Source organism: Phalacrocorax carbo, chromosome 1 (genome assembly GCF_963921805.1).
Source record: "Phalacrocorax carbo chromosome 1, bPhaCar2.1, whole genome shotgun sequence".
NCBI classification, from domain to species: Eukaryota; Metazoa; Chordata; class Aves; order Suliformes; family Phalacrocoracidae; genus Phalacrocorax; species Phalacrocorax carbo.
The window spans coordinates 88,747,553-88,768,252 of NC_087513.1; the positions used below are offsets into that span (position 1 = coordinate 88,747,553).

A 20,700-nucleotide genomic window follows, 5' to 3' on the forward strand; every position below is an offset into this window, starting at 1 on the left:
TAAGAAGGAATCAAGAGTTATTTTCAATTTTATCAAGTTTATATTTACAAGTCATCCATCAGCAATTGTATACGGTGAGTCGCCTAAAATTAATCTAAAATTGGTATAAACTTCATCTCTAATATAATACATTCTTAAGTAAAAGCATTTTTCAGATTTGTTTTTTTTCATTTTAAAATAGGCATCTCATTGAACGAGTTAAACACTGACCCATATGCAAGCAGAGGCAGTTGAGTGTGTTACTTTTCTACTGCAATGACACAAACATTAATTATTTTCCTATAAGATAGAGGTGAGATTCTTTCAAAACATGAAAAAGGTGTAGGAATATCACAATTTAATTACAGTTTACATATCACTACAGAATGGTTATAACTCTTTGCCTTTAACTATCGGTGTAATGCTTGTTACTGCAGGTTAGAACTGTCACGTGGTCATGAGATTTTATGAAGGAGGCCACTGGAAAAGTGTATTGTCACTGTTCTGTGGCTCTTCCTCAGTGAAACGTCTTTGAACGATATGCTGTTACTGTGTAGGGTTGAACCAAATGATCCAGGCCCCTTCCTTGCAAAATATGTTTTGAAGCCCGTCTCTGCTCATCTGCAACTGCCACAGCAACTGTATGCGTAGATTAAGGGTGAAAGGGAAACTTGCTGGAGAACTTCCTTCTACCAAGAAAATCCAGAAACGCACTAAGAGTGGGTTTTATCTGGCTTGCAGCTGTTTGGTGGCAGATGCCAAACCTTGTCAGCCAAAGCAGGCTAGGAGTGGAAATGCCACCCTGGCCTCAACTCTTTCAAGATATTTTCAGACTGTTTAGGGAGCCAAAGTCCTCCCAACTTCCCTTCTCAACCTACTTAGAACAAGATCTTCAGATAATCATTTCCAACTGCATGGCAATGCTTGCCTGCTGTAGGACATCACACTTCAGTTCACAAAGAAAAGGGAAGAAAATCCTCTTACTGTATGGGTTGGATCTGTAGTCTTTACTACTGAAAGAACAGGCATATTCCAGCAAGGAAAAGTGGGTCTTCTTCTTTTCTCACTCTTTCTCTTTCAAATGGTCAAATACAGTATTTCAGTAGGGAGGGAAACCAAACAAAAACTTAAGAAAAAAATCCCATGCTGAATTTCTGTCTCCAGTAACAGGAAATTGACAGCACTTGCACCACATTTAATCGTGAAATTAATGAAATTTTGAAACTCCAGTGGTCACTCCAGTGACCACTCTTCTTGCATATTGAATCTGACCTTTCAGCCAGGGTAATTAATTGCTCCAGAAAAGGAGAGAGATTTCTAGGTGGAAGGGATAAAATGCTTTATTATCGAAAACTTCTGAAATGGGCCGTGTTAATAATGCAAGAATCAAACCTATAAAGTGCTTATAAGCCACGTGAAATGGTTATAGGTCAAAAATGTTGGGAGATTTTTCTGAACTGCTTCTTGTATTTGTTGACCTCAGAGCTCTCGGGCATGAATATTATAACAATACTTGCTACGATTTATAAGGTGTTTTGCATGATGGGGGGAAATTGTAAGAAAAAAGCTGCTGTAATTGTCATTCTTTTGCAAACAATGGCTCCTATGTTTATTAGTACAATGTGCATTCATAAGAATTTTTCTAACAAAACCTTAGCCTCCAAAAATGTTTCTTACTAACCAGAACAACAAAATACAATCAGAATAACAACTTTTAAAGACAGAAAAATACATGAGCACTTCTGACAAGAGGGAATTCTTATTAATGTAGATTTGAGAAATACTGCAGTTCCCAGAAGTGGTTTTATGTTTTCATGTCAGCACAGTCTAGTGTCTGCTTTGCTATCTTTACTAAGTCAAAAATGCTTACCATTTGCTTTCTCTAATCTGAGGTTTCAAGTTATTTTAATACTTTAATGTAAGAAAAGAAAAAGAAAATATGTTTTTTTGCATATTAGGTTCTGCCTAACCTAACAAGTTACCATTTTTCGAAATAGGGAGACCAGGGCCCAAGAACAGCTGTAAAATACTTTCTTTAAAAAGAAAAAAAGTGCTAAATTTCTGAACAACATACTTCAAATGTTACTGCATACATATCACACTCTAATTTTTTCTGAGATAGATTGCGTTACTTTTTTCAGGTAATAGGTTCAGAGTCATGGTATAATCTGGTTGGACTGGACAGTCCAGCTCAGTAAATCTCCTTTTCATCTTCCTGGCAAATGCAGTGAACAGCAAATGGCACCTATGCTTTTGGCCATACACTTTAACTTCTTTGCTAGCTTCTGACAGAAGCAGAGCTCTTGACACAATAGTGGCTTGAGAAACAACTCTCTGTTCAAAGAAATAACTCTTTAGATTCCTTCCCTATCCTCTCTGTGATCCTCTCCTTTTCACAAGACACTTGGTATATTTTATTTGCAGGTACCGCACAGAGTATACAGTCATGTTTCTCTTTCTTCCTTTTTGCCCACAAATGAGGGTGAGATCATCAAGGATGGACTGACTACCTACTTTGCAATGCAGCATGGCTGCTGCATCATGGATGATCAAGACTGACATATAGCTCTCAGAGCTTGTCTGAGCATGAGCCAACCAACACTGTGTTGGAGATCTGTTCTTGATGAAATAACTGCTTGAACAGGTTTTCCTATGCTTTGAACTGGCAGAGATTTTCTCCAGAGACATTCTTGGCCCCCCTACTTCTCCACCTCCTTCCAGGAACTGGATAAAGGCAAACAGATGTGATGAGAGTTGCACTTAATGCTGAGGTGAGATACACTTTGTTCTGGCATCATCTTGATCCAGCACTTTGAAACTACCTGACACTTCACCCCTCTTGAGTCAGCAGAGCATACAGGGTCAGCCTAAAGTCACACATTGTTCTGCACTGGGATTTCTTCTAGCAGCTCCTCCATTCCTTGGTGTATTCAGTTACCTAGTTGCATTTCTTTCCTTTAGTAACTAGCTATAGCAGTATGCTTTCTCCTTAATGCCTTGGATTTTCACACAAGGCTGTCTATATAATGGCTCACTTATATTCCTTTAAGCACTGTCATCTGTGCTGGCTAGGAACTAGCCTTCCTTGTCCTTTTACAGATCTGTCTTAAGATACAGATCATTGTTTTTACTGTAAATCCCAGATCACTCCTGCTTCTGCTCTGTTCTCTTGTTTTAGAGAATCATTCAAAGAAAACTGAGTGAACATAACACTCCTGCAAAAGGTTTCAGGATGGTCCTCAAAAACCCTGCTTCTAAAATCACTTATTTTTGGCTTAGTTTCAAGTCTGGAAGAAGCAGTTCTTATTTTTGTAGCTCCTTGGATAATTGCTTATCCCTTCTTACAAGCTTTAAGCTTAGGAAAGCCCTCAATATGGCAAACCAAGAGGGACATAATGAGGAGGACTAGTCCATCCTGCCACTTGTTTGGCCAGAGAAGCAAGGCTTGGAAACTTCCTTTTATTAAAATTAATTACTTCTGAGGCCAAAATCTAGCATTCCTCCTCTATTTGCCACCTCCTTCCACAGATTATCCAGAGAAAATGAAAGAAACTCCTTCTAGAGCTAGATCACTGTGCACTCTCTGAATTTTCTAAAGTTCTGCTTTATTTCTAGGATTATGGGAGAAAAATTATAGATTAAGAGTGCTAGGACAGCACTCAAAAGAGGCTTTTGAAGAGAAAACTGGTCTAGCTGCTCAGCTATAGAAATAATGCAGAGCAACACAGCGCCCTTCTAAGATGATCCCTAATTGCCTGCTTTAAACCCCTTTCACACTGCTGTGATGGAGGTTGTTGCCACGATTGGGACTGCTTATGCCAAGTGGTCAGACAGCTGTCCTCTCAAGTGCTAAATTCTGTTAACTCAAGTACTCTTCACCGTTTACTGCCCTGTTCTTGACAGTTCCAGTAGCTTATGACGTGGACCTGCCAGAAAGGCCCTGCTAAGCCACCAAACTGAAGAAGCAAAAGCTTCTGATGACAGAAGTGACCAGTAACAGCACCAGGGAGCTCAAGCGCTAATTAGGGCAGTAACTTCTTGTTGCTCTGAATAGGAAGTTTGTTTAAATCTAATGGTGGCTGGGGCAGTCTTGGTGTTTCACCATGTCAGTACTTTCTGCTTGTCTAGACCAACCAGTCTGGTGTCTGCTTCTCTATATCTATAAGCAGCAGTTAAATTTTGCATAGTGGATTTATCATCTTTGCCTGCAAATGAAATGCTTTGTGATTTTAAAAGAATATACATTTTGCCTTTTTGTGGTGGGAAAATGAGTATTAGTTATGATAACCCATCAGCTGGTACAAATCAGTGTAGACCAAATGATCTACATTGATTTAAGAAAGAAAATATGCAGAATTGTCTGCTTTTGCTCTGCATTCCATCTCCTCTTGGCCACCAATTTTTCTTTGAAGAGACATTATTGTGTGGGCAGCCAGCATTAGGCCATACTACTTCTCTGTAACTACAGTTTAGACACTCCACTGTAGTCTTTCAAACCATGAGAAGTATTTTGAACAAACAGAATACAATTGCTGTAATTGGAATTCAGCTCTGAAAGCTTGGGCTAATATTTCTGCTGCCTATGAGAACAGTGTTATGAGCCAGATTATACATAGTCGCTACCTGGATTTTACGCAAAAAGCACCCAAACTCAAACCCCCTCAGCGCTGCCGTGGCTTCTTCTCTAAAACTGTAGTGAATTAATGTCCTTAGTTCTTGAACAATTCCTGTAGCACTCAAGATTTTCTTTGAAAATTTTCCTTCTGAATGATAATCAGATGCAATGTTTCATCTTTTACAAGATCCAGTGGAAATTAAATTTGAGATAATATGATTGAATTTCAGAACAAGATTTCAATTTAAAATTCATTAGTAGAAAGTTACTGTCTGCATTGAGAGTACTATTAAATTACACTAAAACAAGAATGCTATACACATAATTGCCAATGATGAAATATTTCTTCACTAAATAAAGCATAAGTGAAAGTTGCCAAGCTTTACAAATGAAATTCAGTATTTTTCAGAGATACAGCCGCCAGCCAAGAATATGCCTGATTTAAAAAAAAACGTAACCCTCAATAGCATCACAAGAAGCATACTTAAAAGTAGACGTAATTTACAAATATTGTGATTGTAGATGCAAATGGGGCACTTCTTTCCTCAGTGGTTAATTGCATATATGGCCACCTCACCTGTATGAACAGTTGTGATAAATTAGGTTATGCAAAACACTATTAGCACAGTTACAAATCAGATGCTGTTGTTAGGGAACAAAAGTGATGTGCATCCACTGTTCTGATCTGATTTTATGAATGAGGTCATTTTAATCATGCTTTGCTGCAGGTGTTTTTACAATATGTACTTAAAATGTATGTTTTAAAAAATGGACAGAATTTTAGAATATGAATCCAGATTTGTTTTATTAAATCATTAGTAGTTGGACAGTGTACCCAGTAGGCTTGCCACTTTTGCATTGTAAAAGCAAGGGAGAAATGAGAATGAGCAAATGGCAGGACAGAATTTCTAACTGACATAATACGTTCTGATCCAAATACCTGATCTGTAGGAAGACAAAAGCAGCTGTGCTTGTTTTCTACAGGGTTGGAGCAGAAGCACAGATGTTAGGAAGCGAGAGTACTGACAGACTGAGCTCCAGAGCAGTACTGGTCATGCCTACAACAGTCTGAATGCCTGATCCATTCTGCCCTTGAAGTTGTCTTACAGAAAATATGAATTTAGCACAGGAAATTAGGAGAAAATTTACACGTGTCTTCCTGATTGCATTTCTGAGCAGTTCAAATCTAAAAGGAACTCACAAGCTGCTGGGTGCAGCTCCATACCTGGTGAACCTGTGCCAGCTCCATCTCTAGCCTCGCTGATCTTTTAATAAATCCAGTCTTAGTGGTAGTGTACTTAGGTTTTGGCGCCTTAACCTTGACCTGGGTCACGGAATCTGGGAGAGATGCTTCCAGTTCACACAGTCCTGAGAAATACAAACAGCAACTAAGTCATGGAGCGGTGGGAGAGAAATTTGAGTTTTGTTAATATTTTAAGTAAATATCTCATACAAACTAAATCTTCCAAAATGTTTTACCTGCAAAGGTGTTAAGATAGAAGTTTTTTACCACAAAGCGTTCAGAATGGTTGTCTGGGAAATAACCAATTCTTGACAAAGGAGCGTATGTTTGTGATGCAAAGTCAGTATAGTCTTTGATGATATCTCGTCTCTCCAGTTTCCCCATCACATTATTCCTCTTAGCTATCAGTTTCCTGAGCACTGAAAAGGAAATACAAGCGTGAGAAGGTTCTTCACACAAATAATTCTGAAAAAGCCATATCTTTGGAAATTCACAAGAGCTTTTACTCGTTAATATAAAAACATGACCTGTTTGACCAGAACAAATGCTAGCCATGCATATCTATATTGGGGATACAACCTGCTTCATCTTGAATAGAGACTGCAACCTTATGAAAACAGAAAGGTCTGAAAACTAAGTCTCATACTGCTCTCTCCCTGTCTTTCAAACTTACTCAGTGCACAGTCATGCACTCTTCTCTTCATTTTCTCTTCTTTAGCCTTCTGATGATTTTGCCAGTGGTCATCCAAGCGCTTGGCATCCAGCTCATTCTGATACTTCTCTCGCCTCTGCAGCAGCTTCTTTAAGACTTCCAGTCGAACCTCCTGCAACCTGCAAGGAAAGAAAAGGCCAGGTATAACCTACTGTGCTCTTGAGCATTCAGTGCCCTGATCATCAAATGTTACATACCAACTGACTACTTTACATGTAGTTCATATTGCATATCTCATATTTAATCTTTCATTTTAAAAAGTGAGATTAGCACTGGTGAAAAATATTGTGGTAGCAGTCTCTTATATTAAATTTAACAAAAATATCCCTTCCCAAAATTAGGGGATTTTCACAGAAATAAAAGGCTTGTACCCTTCAGCCAATGCTCTAAACTTTCTAGTTCCTTCTCTGTTCAGCCAATAATTAAAGGAAATAAAGAGTATAACTGGACTCCTACTTTTCTATTTCCTGTTCTCTAAAGGCCCACTCCTTCCTCTCCATGTCATCCATCATTTTCCTCCTCTTCGCGATTTGTGAGGCACTGTCCATGGCTGGAAGAGTTGCTTCCCATGCACGTTTTTCCCGGGCACGTTCAATCATCTCCACCTCAGCTAGTCCTGCTGGTAGCCCCCGACCTTACAGGGACAAGAAGCAGTAGCTCTTTAGGAGAATGGTGAATCCAACAAATAACCACCATCAAGAAGTATTAGAGGGCTGCATGGGCTCAAGCTCATGTGTTAAACACAAGCAGAGCTGTCAATAGCCAGAAGTAAATACTTTGAAGGCTGGTAAAATTCTACAGAATGAGGAATGGTAGGACCTGCAGTTGCTATAGCTTAGTTGACATTTAACATTAGCACTTCATTCCTCTACTGCAGGCTGCAAAGGAGGAAAAACTTTTCCATGAAAACACTTTCTGAGAACGAGCGCTATCTTTGGCATGTCCAGTGTCCATCACTATTGCAAGTGTGACACTGGGAGATTTAAGATCGTAGGTATATTCTGGGGCAGCAGTGTTCATACTGGTTTTTTACTGAAGTCTAACTCAGAAGAGCTGAAGAACAGCAGGTAAATGGAAAAACTGCTACTACTTCATATTTGTAAAACATATGACCTTTTTATAGAGAATGATCTCAAAACTCTTTATGAAATGCCCCAGAATAGCGCTATTCAGTAGGTAAATATCATACCTATTTTAGAATTCGATAAAATAATGTGTGTCAAAGGAAGGCAATAAAGGTCTGCCAAAGCTGGCAACAGAATTGAAACCTGACATTTTAAAAAAAGAACTTCCTGCTAAAGAGGGGACGCAATTATTACAATTTATCTTGATTTCACAACTCACCCCAAGTGAGTGTAGCAAGTGTCAGAAGTTCAGGGACTGAGTCACTGGGAACTACATATTCAGGGGAATAGGGTTCCGTCTGGGCTTCACCATCCCTGTAATCTGTCTGTGTGCCCAAAGTTCTTAACCTGGGACCAAAGACCTTGCTGTCTCTTGTAGCTGAATGGACATAAGGCTCTGTCCTAAAAAAGAGATGCAAGATGGAAGAGCATTTGTCATATTCGTTAAAAAAACCCAACACAGAAACACAACACTAAGTCAAAGGTAGGATATCCGAATGTGATTTGTTTTATATTAACGTTGCTCCCATTTATGTTAATTCCATTATTTTTAGTAAAAGCATACTGAGGCTACATTGAGTCCTCTGAAACCTCCCTCCTTAGGAAAGCAGTCCAGAAATCTGGTTTCAGCTCTTACCGTTATTACATTAAAATCTTCCCTACATATCCATTCTAAAGCATTGCTTTTAATGGGCACAAAAAGTAACTCCTGGCTGAGTGTAAAATGAAGTAGGACTGCTTCAATTTATATTACGTTTGTCTTTCCAACATTTCCAGAACAAAAATTCAATTCTGATGTAAGCATGTGCAACTTCCATTGACTCTACTGGGAACTGAATCTTCTTGTTGTCTCAAAATTTGATTCCCACTCCAAATCACACTAGGCTACTTCATGGCTGCTCTATACACTGAACAGTATTGCAACTATCACAGAGATGTAATAAAATATAAGAAGATTTTCCAACAATATTGCTGTATTGGAAAATATTCTTTGCATTGGTATCTCTTCTAGGATTCAGAGCCACGTGGCTTTCTGTTTCAGGCTTCATAACACTTGAGGCACATGTCCTTTACCCACAAAGCACTACTTATATACGGCAAGCAAATTCTGAAAGTCACCTGTTTCCTCAGGACTTCTCAGTGCTGAACAAACCCTTACTTCTTAGTAAGTTTTTCCTGTTGGTTCATTATGAAAAATATTGGTCACCCGCTAAACAGTTACCCAGTCTTTCTGGTGAGATGTGACTCATTACAACAGTAATGTTCCAGGCTCACTACTTACTTTGCCATTGGGTAAGCAACATGTGGTGGAAGCAGCTTATTATAAGGGATGAGAGGTCTGAAAAGAGAGAATGCAGATGTAAGACAACCATGAGTGTAAAAGATCATTACGGTTTAGAAAAACTGCAGTCCACTAATTTCAGTAGAGTCACACTGATTTTCCACAACTCAGGTTCTGTAGTTGCATGTTTAAGAATTGTGTCTGACTATAAATATTTCTGTCATATCTAAGGAGCAGCAGAGAAAGTTTCACCAGTAGGAGTGAGCATTGTTATTCTGTCAAAGCAGAAAGTGGAACTGCAAAACAAGACAATAATTAAAAGAAGTTAGTTCTGAGTGTGCTCACAACATTTTGTGTATGTTTCACTAATTAGTTTACTTTTTTCACTTTGAGATTTTGAGAGAGTATTTTTAAATAACTTGAAATCCTGAAATGAATTCCTACAATCTTTTGGTAAGATAAGCTGGTTTGGACTTATCTAATTTGATTGTTTCCTTTTTTGCAGTATTTTATGAAGTATCTTGAAAGAGATATGCATTCAACGCATATTAATAATGCCTTTTTAAGCATTCTTATAGTTTGCATATTTCAGTTCACTATCAATTTCCATTAGCCTCTGAGAGACTTTAAATCTTAATTTCAAATTGCAGACGATACCATCATCTTGGTCCTTTCTTTTTTGTTGTTAAAGGAGCCATAAAGAACTTCAACTTATTAAACTTGGTAATTTTTTAATATCTAAAGTGGACATATTGGCCAATAGCTGCTGACTATCATAGTGAATGTAATTCAAAGTATATGTGACTAAGTAGAGAACAAGTCTTATGAGGAGCGGCTGAGGGAATTGGGGTTGTTCAGTCTGGAGAAGAGGAGGCTGAGGGGAGACCTTATCGCTCTCTACAACTACCTGAAAGGAGGTTGTAGTGAGGCGGGGGTCGGTCTCTTCTCCCTAGTAACAAGTGATAGGACGAGAGGAAATGGCCTCAAGCTGCACCAGGGGAAGTTTAGTTTGGATATTAGGAAAAACTTCTTCACCGAAAGGGTTGTCAGGCATTGGAACAGGCTGCCGAGGGAGGTGGTGGAGTCTCCGTCCCTGGAGGTATTTAAAAGAAGGGCGGACATGGTGCTTGAGGATATGGTTTAGTGGTGGACTTGGCAGTGATAGGTTAGCGGTTGGACTTTATGATCTTAAGGGTCTTTTCCAACCTTAATGATTCTATGATTCTAAGTAGAGTATGTTTCTATGCTAGCTGTTGGTTCAGATCTTGAGTCCACTGCTGACCTGCAGTGTCATTCATTCTGTAAGGAACAGAATAGTTCTGCAGTAGAGGACATTGATGAAAAGTTAATCAAGGATTCCCTTTGCTCTCTTCCTGCTCTTGGCAGACACTGGGAGTTAAAAGGTTCCTCCTTAAGAAGAAGCCTTTTCAGGAGTCTGGAGAACCACAATGGTTTTGTAAGCACCTTCTTCCTTTGTGTAGGAGGATCTACAGCCCAAAGCTTTCTACAAATAATGAAGTACAGAATACCTGGTATGTTTGCTTATATGGTAACGCATTACCTGAAAATTTTGGCATAGTGTGAATTTTAAAAGATCTTGGGATTTAAGATTTGGTTACTATTTAGATTTTCTATAGCTGTGATAAAAGAACCAACAGAAAACAGAGTCTCCGGCATATATTTAGATGCTCTTTAAACTGCACAAAAGCAAGCTTCTGAACTCTGTTTCAAATAACTTCATTCCTTACCGTGCAAAATATTTGTAGCGATTCCTTCCACTAACTTCAGGATCTTCATACACAATTTGAGGTATTTGAAGAGAAGGTTGAGCTCTAAAAGCCAAAATACAGGATTCCTTACTATCTTTTAAGAAGTACATTCAGAGCAGTTCTGATCTCTTTTTCTCTATGCTTCTTCCCCCGCGCCCCCCCGCCCTTCTCTGGTTGCACAATCAAACATACACACTGGAAAGTCCACAAAATCCCCATACTTACACGAGCAAGTATAATTTGCTTTTTCTATACTTATATACATAGCAAGAGGGTTTGACACTTTATGCATATTCCCCACTATGTGTGGGCAAGAAATGGGCATTTGCTGCCTTATGTGCTTGTTGTGAAAAGAATTGGCCACTTGTAAATGCTTGACCTTGTATACTAAACTACTTTTATTGGGAGTGGGGGGAGAAAGTTCATTTCCTTAGGAGTGAAAAACTTTCCATAACAGAAACCATGTGTAAAGGAGTATAAGGAACAAAGGGGAAGACTACCACTTCCTACATAGCTAAAGAGATTTTGAGCAAATGTGGAAAATTTTAGAATCAGGAAGTTCAATCTGAATTCTTCAAGAGGAGAAAAATTGGGCTGACCATGTGAAAGTTTCAAAACTTATGCTGGAAAAAGCATATCTTTTGCAAGAACATTCTTTCTTCATTTTTTTCTCCCATTTTGAATTTAAAGTAGGCAGATATCTTGGAGGGTTTATTTTAAAGCTTTGGAAGACCTTGAGGTAGAACTCATTAAGGCAGTCCATAAGGGAGTGGGTATAATGGGGTCCTTCGAAAGCTATGCATCAGGGTTGCTATGTGATTTCACAACCACTTTATACTCCAGTCTTTTGCTGGGCAAGACAGGAAACAGAAGTTCTTTAAAAAAAGAACAGTTCATGTATGCCATTAAGGTAAGTAATTTCCTTAAGCTATATATACGGCAAGTTCTGAGGGTCATGTTTTTTGTTAAGACGATTTTCGGCAACTCGTAAGAATCCTAACCTCAGATGTATGGGATTGTGGGTGCTGGAGTTGGTTGTTGCTGCCTGATTTTAAATACAGAGGCATATTGACAGAGATATGGTTAACAATATATAACATTGCTCAACAGCTGGGATCAAACCTAAGGCTTGCATGCTGAGATCAGTTGCCTTCAACAACCCCATCTCAGCCCTGCGAGCTTTGCTGAGGAACTTGGGGAGCCACAGTACGGCTACCCACTACAGCAAAGCCTATAGAGAGATGCTTCATTAACCTACTGTGACACACAATTTACTGCAAAGGTAAGTTTAAAGTCATCTCTTCCCAGCGCTTTCAGTCATATCACATAACAAAAGAGAGGGGAAGGTTTCAAGATGCAGCCGCGTAACCTGAGACACTTGCTCAGCACTAATCAACCTATTATTGTGAAGTTGTGTTTGTAATTCAAATGAGTTAATTGAGCTGATGGCTAGTTCCACTAGCTGACTCTTTACACATCAGACTGTTGCTCCATCCAGATGGATTTGTGTTTCATTCAGCACAGGTGGGCACTTATTCTTATGATCTAACTTTATTACCATAAGCTGTTCATCCTGTTATGGTACGGTTATAGGCACAATGGGAACCCAGTGCAATAGCCCCTTTTATTCCACAGATCCTGCCTCTTGCATGTCCTTGACATATATTTGCTGACTTTGCTGAAATAAATGAGCATTTATTCCTGGTAACCTTGCAGAGGCAATGCAACTACTGAAAAGACAGCTGGGAAATATTCTATCTTCTGTATCAGCAACACTGTCAATCAGTGCAGGCTGAAACGGAGGGGATGTATTTCTCATTTTTTGTTAATTGCAAGACTCTTTCCAAATATATGTTGTTGAAATGTAAATCAATTTTAAAGCAGCGCAGGCATCAAATAAGTTCTTGTTACAGAATATCAGGCAAAATATAAGAAGCCAATGAGGTTTTAATGTACTGTGGACAGTTTAAACTGGTGAAAATAAGAAGAAGGAAAAAAAAAAGGCTCCAAAATTCCTATTTTATTGTGGAAATGAGAAGAATATGCTTTCAAAATGAAATAAAACCAGGTGTGAAATCCACTGTATCAGTCTTAAACATCTTTGATTACTGTCTGGCATGTGGTAGAACTCAGTTACTAGCAACCCCAGAGCATGCATCATCTGAAAAGCCCACAGCCTAAGGTTGACTTGTTAATGTGGCAAAACCATATGAAAACAGCTACCTAGGCTGATGCCTGCACTCTTGAATACACCTACAAGACGACTCCAAAACACGCATGGTGTGGCAAAAGGCATAAACTTTTAAAAAATATTTGCTGAATCAGAACTCCAAATTGTTCAGCTAAGAAACCCCTGCACTAAAAACGCGGTGCCCTGGTTCAGGCCCCATACACCCTTGAATGAGCAGCAAAAGCAATCTAACCAGCTGCAACTGCACGGGACTAAACGGAAACAGCTCCCACTGAAGTAACACACGAGTCACTCAAGTCTTCATAACTTGTCTGATCTATAAGAGACTGAAATAACTCTCTTCTCTTTCCTGGTAACCACTGCAAAGCAGATAGCGCAGGGGTGAAGGAATGTGCAACATCCACCCCGTAAGAAACAGATGGGCAACCATACTCCACAACAGCTGCAATCTCTTAATTTCAAGGGAAATATAAGTAGGAACAAATTGCAGGCATCTCCACTTCAGTGTGCATGGGTTTTTGTTGGTTTTGTTTGTATGTTTGTTTTAAATTATCCAACCATAGAACACTTACGCAGCAAGCTGCTGAAGAGCCTCCAGGCACTGCTGAGCCCTCCCTCTCCATCTTCGCTCAATAAATGGAGGCACTGGATCTTTGCCCTCCAAGCACAGACTGTAGCCCGGGAAACAGATCAAGCTACTCAACATATTTCTGAACATTGGTGCCTTTACCTAATGTTTGCATGGACACAAAGAATAGAGGCCATGATTTAGTGATTTCAAACAGCATTAAAGAGATCAGAATTTCAGCTTGCTGTGATTTACAGGACTGCACAGTTGGGATGGGGAAAGAAGGCGGCGGCATACATATGCTAATGATGTCAGCTGGTTACATGGTAGGTCTCAAGATGTGGAGCATACCAGACTAGCAGCAGATGCACAGATATATCTTCTGGCTGTTTTCCAGTGTCTAAACTTATACTTAAAATCGAGGGGTCTCATGGTTCATTACATAAAGAAGTTAGTGTGCAGTAACTGAATGTGCAGTAATGTGAACTTGTAGCACATTACCCTATGTAACTCCCTCCTATATTGTGTGCTTTAGAAATGAAGTAACAATATTCCACTTACACAGTAAAGCTATGTTATTTTATACTGTAACAATTTTAGCATGTGTTAAAAACATCTTGATATCTTAGCACACAAAAATTGCATTAAAAATCCACACCCTTCCTTCTAAGCACTAATTTCTCTGGGTAGGTATGCCTTAAATCCCTAAATTTATGGCTGCAAATAAATTTTTGCAATCGTGACTCAAGTATAAGTGATGTAGCTACATTGGCTTGAGCTTCTGTAAAGCCTGAAATCAGATTTGAATTGTGAATCACCCTTTTTGTTTCAGTGGGTGCTAACTTGGATGCATATAGGGTAGTGGTGACATTTCAAGTACACTAAGTCACCGGAGTGTGAGAGAGTGTCAGATGGTGAAGATCTGGGCACCCTACTATGCGTACCTGCTTGCTGTGTGTCAGACTGCATTTCTGTTTCATTTCTCGTCAAAGGGAGTTCAACTTCCGAGACTTTGGAAAACTCTATAAACTAGTATTATCACAACCCCTGTCCACCCCTTTTTGTGATGATATAGGTTAAGAATTCAAAGATGTATTGTTCTGGATTGCACATTATACAGTTGCTGATTCATATACTTCAAACACGTTTTTTGCAAGTCGGAGTCTATCACCATACCCACCCGCAACGTTACACCTATGATGTGACAACATTAGTTACAGCAGGCCTGCTTATTTGGCCTGAAGTGTTAACACAACCAATGTTGATGCAGGGATCTCTATGATGACCCGCAATGCTTCCTAGCTCCATGTGTCCCTCTACAGAGAGGCAGACAAATGCACATTTTTTTTCATGTTCATATATGAAGGAGTCTGAGATAATGGGTTAAGAGACATCCAGAAACATAATTTAAAAAAAATGTTTCTTGATGCCATTGTTGGAAAGCTGCTCGGGGATTTTCTTCTCGCTGTACAGCAATGGAGTTTGAGAGTTCAAAATATCTGCCTTGCAGGCTCAGTCAAATGCATAGCTTCAGGAGCTTTGTTTAAAATCCAAGTCATTGTGCAGTTGTACCAAGTCTGTTTTCCTTTGGCGTTCTACCTATATGCAGCCTGTCCAGCCATCAATCACTGCTGTCTAAAGGTGTGACTGCACCTCCAATGCACAAGCCCTAGCTGGTTTTGAACTAGCTAGGGTGAATACTGATAGCAGGGAAGCAAATGCAGCAGGGAGCTGAGAATGGACTAACTACCTAAGGGTTGAGTGAGGAAGTTAAATTATGCTAACCTAGTATGAAGAATCAGGATGGTTTGCAGTCTTTACAGGCTGCTTAGCTGTTGCTACGTAGTTCATTCTAAACTGTTGAAGTATACTACCTTGAGTTGTTGTGTAAGGATACCCCAAGGTAAGTGAGGAGGCACCATGTGAAATAACACATTTTAACAGCTCTGCTTGAACAAAAGTCCAGCAACTGTCGAGTTCTTTTATAAGATCTTAATAACATATACAAGCTATACTTAACAGCATTTGGAGATATTCTATTAAAAATACTGATACACAATTTAGGAAATTACTCAGGACATGAAACTAGGCATTTCTAGGCTGCTGCTACAGAGTCACCCTAGGCCAGAATCATGGTTACTCTGTGTTAAGTCTTGTTTTAGATAAAGCTGCTTCTTTTGCTTTGTATTTTGCTGTTCTAAGGGTGCAGCTTAGACCTGAGACAGAGTTTCCAACCATGTGCATGCACACACAGAGAAATATAAGTCGCATAGGTGAGCTATCTTTGGCCAACACCTACCACTTTATCACTGACAAGTTGAATGTGGACGTTCGACTTTGAATGGTCCTTCTCACTTGAGAGCGGGTACAGAGGGTCTGAAAGGTAAATGAATAAATGGAACTAGTTACATCTTTGAGAAATCAGCCTGAATCATCAGTCAGGCTCCACTTCCCTCTTCAAAAGTCTGTGCGTAAGAGAGTATAAAACAAACTAGGAAAGAAAAAAACCCTGAAATACATGTGTCCACATTGAAGAAACTCCACCATCACATAAATGAGCTAAATTACTACGGTTCTGTGGAACATGGACATGACTGAAGAAAAACGTACTTTCTTCAGAAGCACTGCCAACTTAAATAGAAAATGAAGAAACACAAAAAAAGAAAGCATAGTGCAATGGTAATCAGCAGAAACATCACACTGTACACGATGCTTCCCTCTCGGGTATGGATTTGGTGCTGGCTCTCCTCCACCTTGCAAATGTTTCACAGTCCCGGGGCGCTGCTCGCTGCCGATGGCCCCGTCACTGCTGCCAACCCTAACGCTTTGTGGCTCTGCCCTGCTCCTGGGGCCGGGCCCACCTTCCCGGCTCCAGACCCGCCTTCCCTTGCCTAGCTACCTGCCGGCCGCTCACCGAGGGCCCCTCGGCCGGCCGCGGCCGCGCACCTCGCCTTGCACAGCGGCGGGGGGGCCTGCCCGTGCCCTCTGCCCGTTGGGGAGTCCCGGGACGCCAGAGGCCTGCTCGGGTGAAGCCCGACCTCTTCACGACCCGCACCCCCCGCCCCAGCATCCAACTCCCGCCCCGGGCCCGGGCGGCCCCGGTGCATGCGTCGGGCCTGGCCGCACCGGTGTGTCCCCTCCCCGCCCCGGGGACTGTGCGGGGCGCGGAGAGGACGTTGCCCCCTCCCGGCCGGGCCCGGTACCGTAGAGACGGTCGAAGGTCCGGCCGGGAGCCACCTGGCCGCCGCCAAGGAGCGGGGCCCGCACCGTGCCGGTCACCGTCCCGCTCATGGCGCCGCCGGCTGCCGTTCCCACGGCGACCGCCGGCGGGCGTGGCCGGGCAAGGCCGCGCCCCTAGGGTGGGCCGTTACCAGGGGGCGGGGGAGCCGCCTGTCCCCTGGGGTTGGCGGGGGTTTCTCGGGCCTTTCCCTGGGGGCGGCCCCGGCCCCCGGGTTTTCCCGCGCTGCTGCCTTCAAGTGCCCCGTGGCCAGGGCGCGTCGCTCCGCGACGAGACCAGCCGCCCGCAGCGTCCCGGGGCCTGTGAGGCGGCGAGGCTCGCCCGCCTCCATCTTGTGCCGCCGTGGGCGGGGGCCGCCCGCCGGCTGGGTGGCGGGAGGCTGGGGCGAGGAGGGGACCCAGCAGTCTCCCGCTTCGGCGCGGAAGAGGGGGCCCGGTGAAGCAGACGGAGGGGGGGCTTGTTTGTAGCTCGAGGAGGGCAGGGAGTGAGGGGATGATCGCCTGGGTGGAGGGAGCAGGGCCCAGGCATTGCTGATTTTCAACAGCTCTTGCTCAAGTTGTTTTATGTGATGCTCTCCGGTTCCCCTACATCCTCACTTAGGGCTTAAGAAAACCGGTTTAGCAATTACAGCAGGGACTGGATCCAAGCCTGGATATTGTTATTCCTGGCTCTGCTTGTTGCTGCTTAGGACTTATGCCATAAAGTGGTGAAAATAGGCTTGGTATCTGCCTCCCAGAGGGGCTGCAGGTAGTTTTGCATTTGTAAAGCAGCTGGGGAGACTGCAGAAAGCATTAAAACCAAACGTTACGCTTAAGATGCATTGCTGTTTTTGCAAGGAGGAGGCCATTATCTTCAGTGGGGACCAAAGTTGGAAGGCTCTTCATGCTGTTGAAGAGGAAGGGCTAATCCTTTTGTCAGCCTAAGGGCATTTGGAAGCAATGCTGTTGAGACCTTTGGAATAGAACGTAAAAAGCAGCAGAACTACAAATGGGCCCTCTCCTCTGCCTATAATCTTGAAGCAGGTCCCTTGTGTTATTTTGTGTACAAACCCATGTCTTATCGAAGAATTCTTCACAGCTTGCTGCATCTGACAAAATTTTGGCCACCTCAGTACTTTGTCACGGGAGAGCAATGTTAGGATCATGGTTCCAAATTCATTGGCTCTGCCAATTTACATGTAGACATTTAATTCACCTTTGAATGCTGATTTACTTTCTTAAAGGCCTGTCACTTGTTTGAAGCAACACTTTCTTAGGGTAGTTGATCAAAATGGGTCAGCTGAAGACTCAGATGTGGGTTTGAACTAAGAAATGCTGATGCAGCTTTGTTGCTGACTGACATCTATAGGATACTGCCTTCCACAATGGATTGATCCATGCCCTAACGATACCCAGCAGCTGTAAAGGCCCTCATTTTACTCAAGAGCTTTACAAAGTGATACCTCAGAATTATTGACAGGGACCGTGAAGGTCACTTGTTAATAGAGTTGCCCAACATTTCTCATGATCAAGTTCAGTTTTCCTTTTTTATATCTCGTTTCATTAGCACTTCATAATTTCCATGGTGAAATTTTCCATGCTGGACATCTGCCTTGAGGTAACGAGGTGTCTAAACTGTATGTTGGGCAAAAAATTATTCTTTGCCAGCTCCACCATCTCACATTTTTCCACTTTAAGGTTTTCAGAGATTACTGGATACAGGTGGCCTGGACTTCTGTTTTTCTGATGAGGAAAGGAACCAGATGGAAACCAGGTAGAGAAAGAGCACTCGAACAGTTAACAGGAGTTCTTGACAGAGCACAACAAAACACCAGGGCGTAGCCTAACAGATTAACACTCTCTGGAGTTGTGGAAGGTCAAAAAGGTGCAGTGCCACTATTAACTTTAACCGCATTAAATTGGACTAAATGTAAAATGTTGCTACCTTCTTTGTTCTCCGTGAGCTGCCTGGCCCCACTGCCTCTGATCTGTTGGTGTTGGCAACTGAAAGACTATGTGGGGAACCATCTCAGGAGGCTGATGTGTCTGAAAACTAACCGGTCAGAAAATAAAAGGTAAAAGTTTTCAGGTCACTGTATAGCTGCCTGAAGACTAGTACTCGCTCATGGGAGATAACATGTATATGTGGCTGAGCTAAAAATCTCAAGGTTCAGGGTCATGGAGCTTGCTTAGATTAGCGTGCGCGTGTGTGAAATCTGGTCTTATATTTAAGTAACATATCTGAGAAATCTCTGTGAATTACAGATGTGAACAGTGAACAGCCTTACAAGTGTTGAAAGATGTGTTGATTATTACTATCTTGAATGTTTTTTGCCTGGAGTCATCTTATTCCTGTTGACCTGCAGCTGAGGTGAAACCTGGGCAGGGCCCCTGGCACACTGGTGAGTGCTGTGGCACACACTGAAATGGAAAAGTGATGAAGTTTGGTCTGAATCAGACTGGTTTATTTTTCCTTTTTAATGCAGATGGGCCACTTCCAAAGAAAAAGACCCCAAAACACAAATGACACTGAGAAAATGTTTGATCCAGGCAGTAAACTCTGGCAATCTTGCCTCTCACCAGCACTTTGGAAAAGGGACTTAAAGCTTATCTGGCAGGTCTGTCTGTCCATGTCAAGGATGCATCCTGCCGCTGTGGTGAAAGTGAGCTGAAAGCAACTAAACCCTAAGCAATAAAAAAAAATTGTTTCTTTGCTACAGTTTTCAAGGAACTTGACTGACGGGCTTTCTCCTCAGAGCTGCAGGCCGTAGCACAATTTTTTGGGTTGGGTGGGTTGTTTTGGTTTTTTTAAGTAATAGCTTTTCCAGAACAAGACTGTGTAGCTGAGCAGGGGTGCTGTCTATCTGATAATTTTTTTTTATAGCCACTTGGCTCTGAGGGGATACCAGGTGCTCAGACATATGAGTAAACTGTCACACCTTTGTGAGTTACTGTGCAGTGACTGAGTGGACTAACTCTGTGCCAGTGCTTAGTATGTTGCAGAACTGTGGTAAAGTGTGTTTGCTAGTTTAGCTGCCCATGAAAGGGGCTGAGCCAAATACATTGGAGACAAGATGGTGTAATTTGTTGCAAGACCAATTACTGCTATTCTGTTGGTGGACTTATTATGCTGTGATGACTTGCTGATGTTTTTGAACTGTAAAATCAGACAAAGAGAAGTGGAAAACTTAGACAAGGAGGGTGGGACTAGGCATTAGTTGAGTGCAGAATAATCGCTGGACAACGAGAAGATGGATTGGATGAGGAAATGTGGTTATAGAGGAGAAACTTGGCCAGCTGAGTAAATCAAAATCAGTAGGAGAGTGGGGTGGTAGAGAACCTGTGTGCAGGGGAAGGAGGGAGCGACAGGATGAGCAGCCAGTAGAGCAGAAGCAAAGTGGTCTGGACAAGAAAATGGGAGAGCTGGATGAGGAGCTGAAAAAGTGGGGGTGTGGCAAGGCAGGACTCGGGGGGGAGAAGGCAAAGAAGTTGAGCTAAACAGATGTTGAGCCTCTCTACTCTGTCTTCCCTCTGTCCTCCAAAGCCTGGGAGGGAACTGGGTTTCTTGAATGTGACTTTTCCTCTGCAGTCCACGAGGATCTGTGAAACCCCTGGCAAGATGTCATCCATCTGGCTTTAAGCTTAATTATGTAGATGGTCCTTCTCTGCTCTCTGTGAGCAGTTGTCAAATGACAGCACTGTTGTTGTGCTGGGTACATGTGATGCTTTGTGGCAGCTTTTTTCTAGGTTTGTTTAGCCTGGAGAAGAGAAGACTATGGGGGGATTTCATAAATACCTATAAATATCTAAACGGTGGGTGTCAGGATGATGGGACTAGGCTCTTTTCAGTAGTGCCCAGTGACAGGACAAGGGGCAATGGGCATAAGCTGGAACACAGGAAGTTCCACCTCAATATGAGAAAAATCTTCTTTCCTGTGAGGGTGACAGAGCAGTGGAACAGGCTGCTCAGGGAGGTTGTGGAGTCTCCTTCTCTGGAGACA

The 20,700-nt window shown here is 41.9% G+C and overlaps 1 protein-coding gene across 3 annotated transcripts in view; it reads right to left on the reverse strand.

Annotated features, from left to right (window-relative positions):
- CFAP91 (cilia and flagella associated protein 91) overlaps nucleotides 1–16,813 on the reverse strand; it is a 31,616-nt gene extending 14,803 nt beyond the window's left edge. For all 3 annotated transcript variants that reach the window (XM_064465777.1, XM_064465768.1, XM_064465786.1), the window contains exons 1-10: nucleotides 16,687–16,813; nucleotides 15,783–15,859; nucleotides 13,488–13,645; nucleotides 10,704–10,787; nucleotides 8,956–9,012; nucleotides 7,894–8,075; nucleotides 7,006–7,183; nucleotides 6,511–6,668; nucleotides 6,074–6,256; nucleotides 5,820–5,962 (exon numbers count right to left, since the gene is read on the reverse strand). In XM_064465777.1, the coding sequence (XP_064321847.1) occupies nucleotides 5,820–5,962; nucleotides 6,074–6,256; nucleotides 6,511–6,668; nucleotides 7,006–7,183; nucleotides 7,894–8,075; nucleotides 8,956–9,012; nucleotides 10,704–10,787; nucleotides 13,488–13,645; nucleotides 15,783–15,859; nucleotides 16,687–16,774 (1,308 nt within the window). In that variant the 5' untranslated portion in view covers nucleotides 16,775–16,813. The remainder of the gene's footprint in view (nucleotides 1–5,819; nucleotides 5,963–6,073; nucleotides 6,257–6,510; nucleotides 6,669–7,005; nucleotides 7,184–7,893; nucleotides 8,076–8,955; nucleotides 9,013–10,703; nucleotides 10,788–13,487; nucleotides 13,646–15,782; nucleotides 15,860–16,686) is intronic.
- Between the last annotated feature and the right edge of the window lie 3,887 nt (nucleotides 16,814–20,700).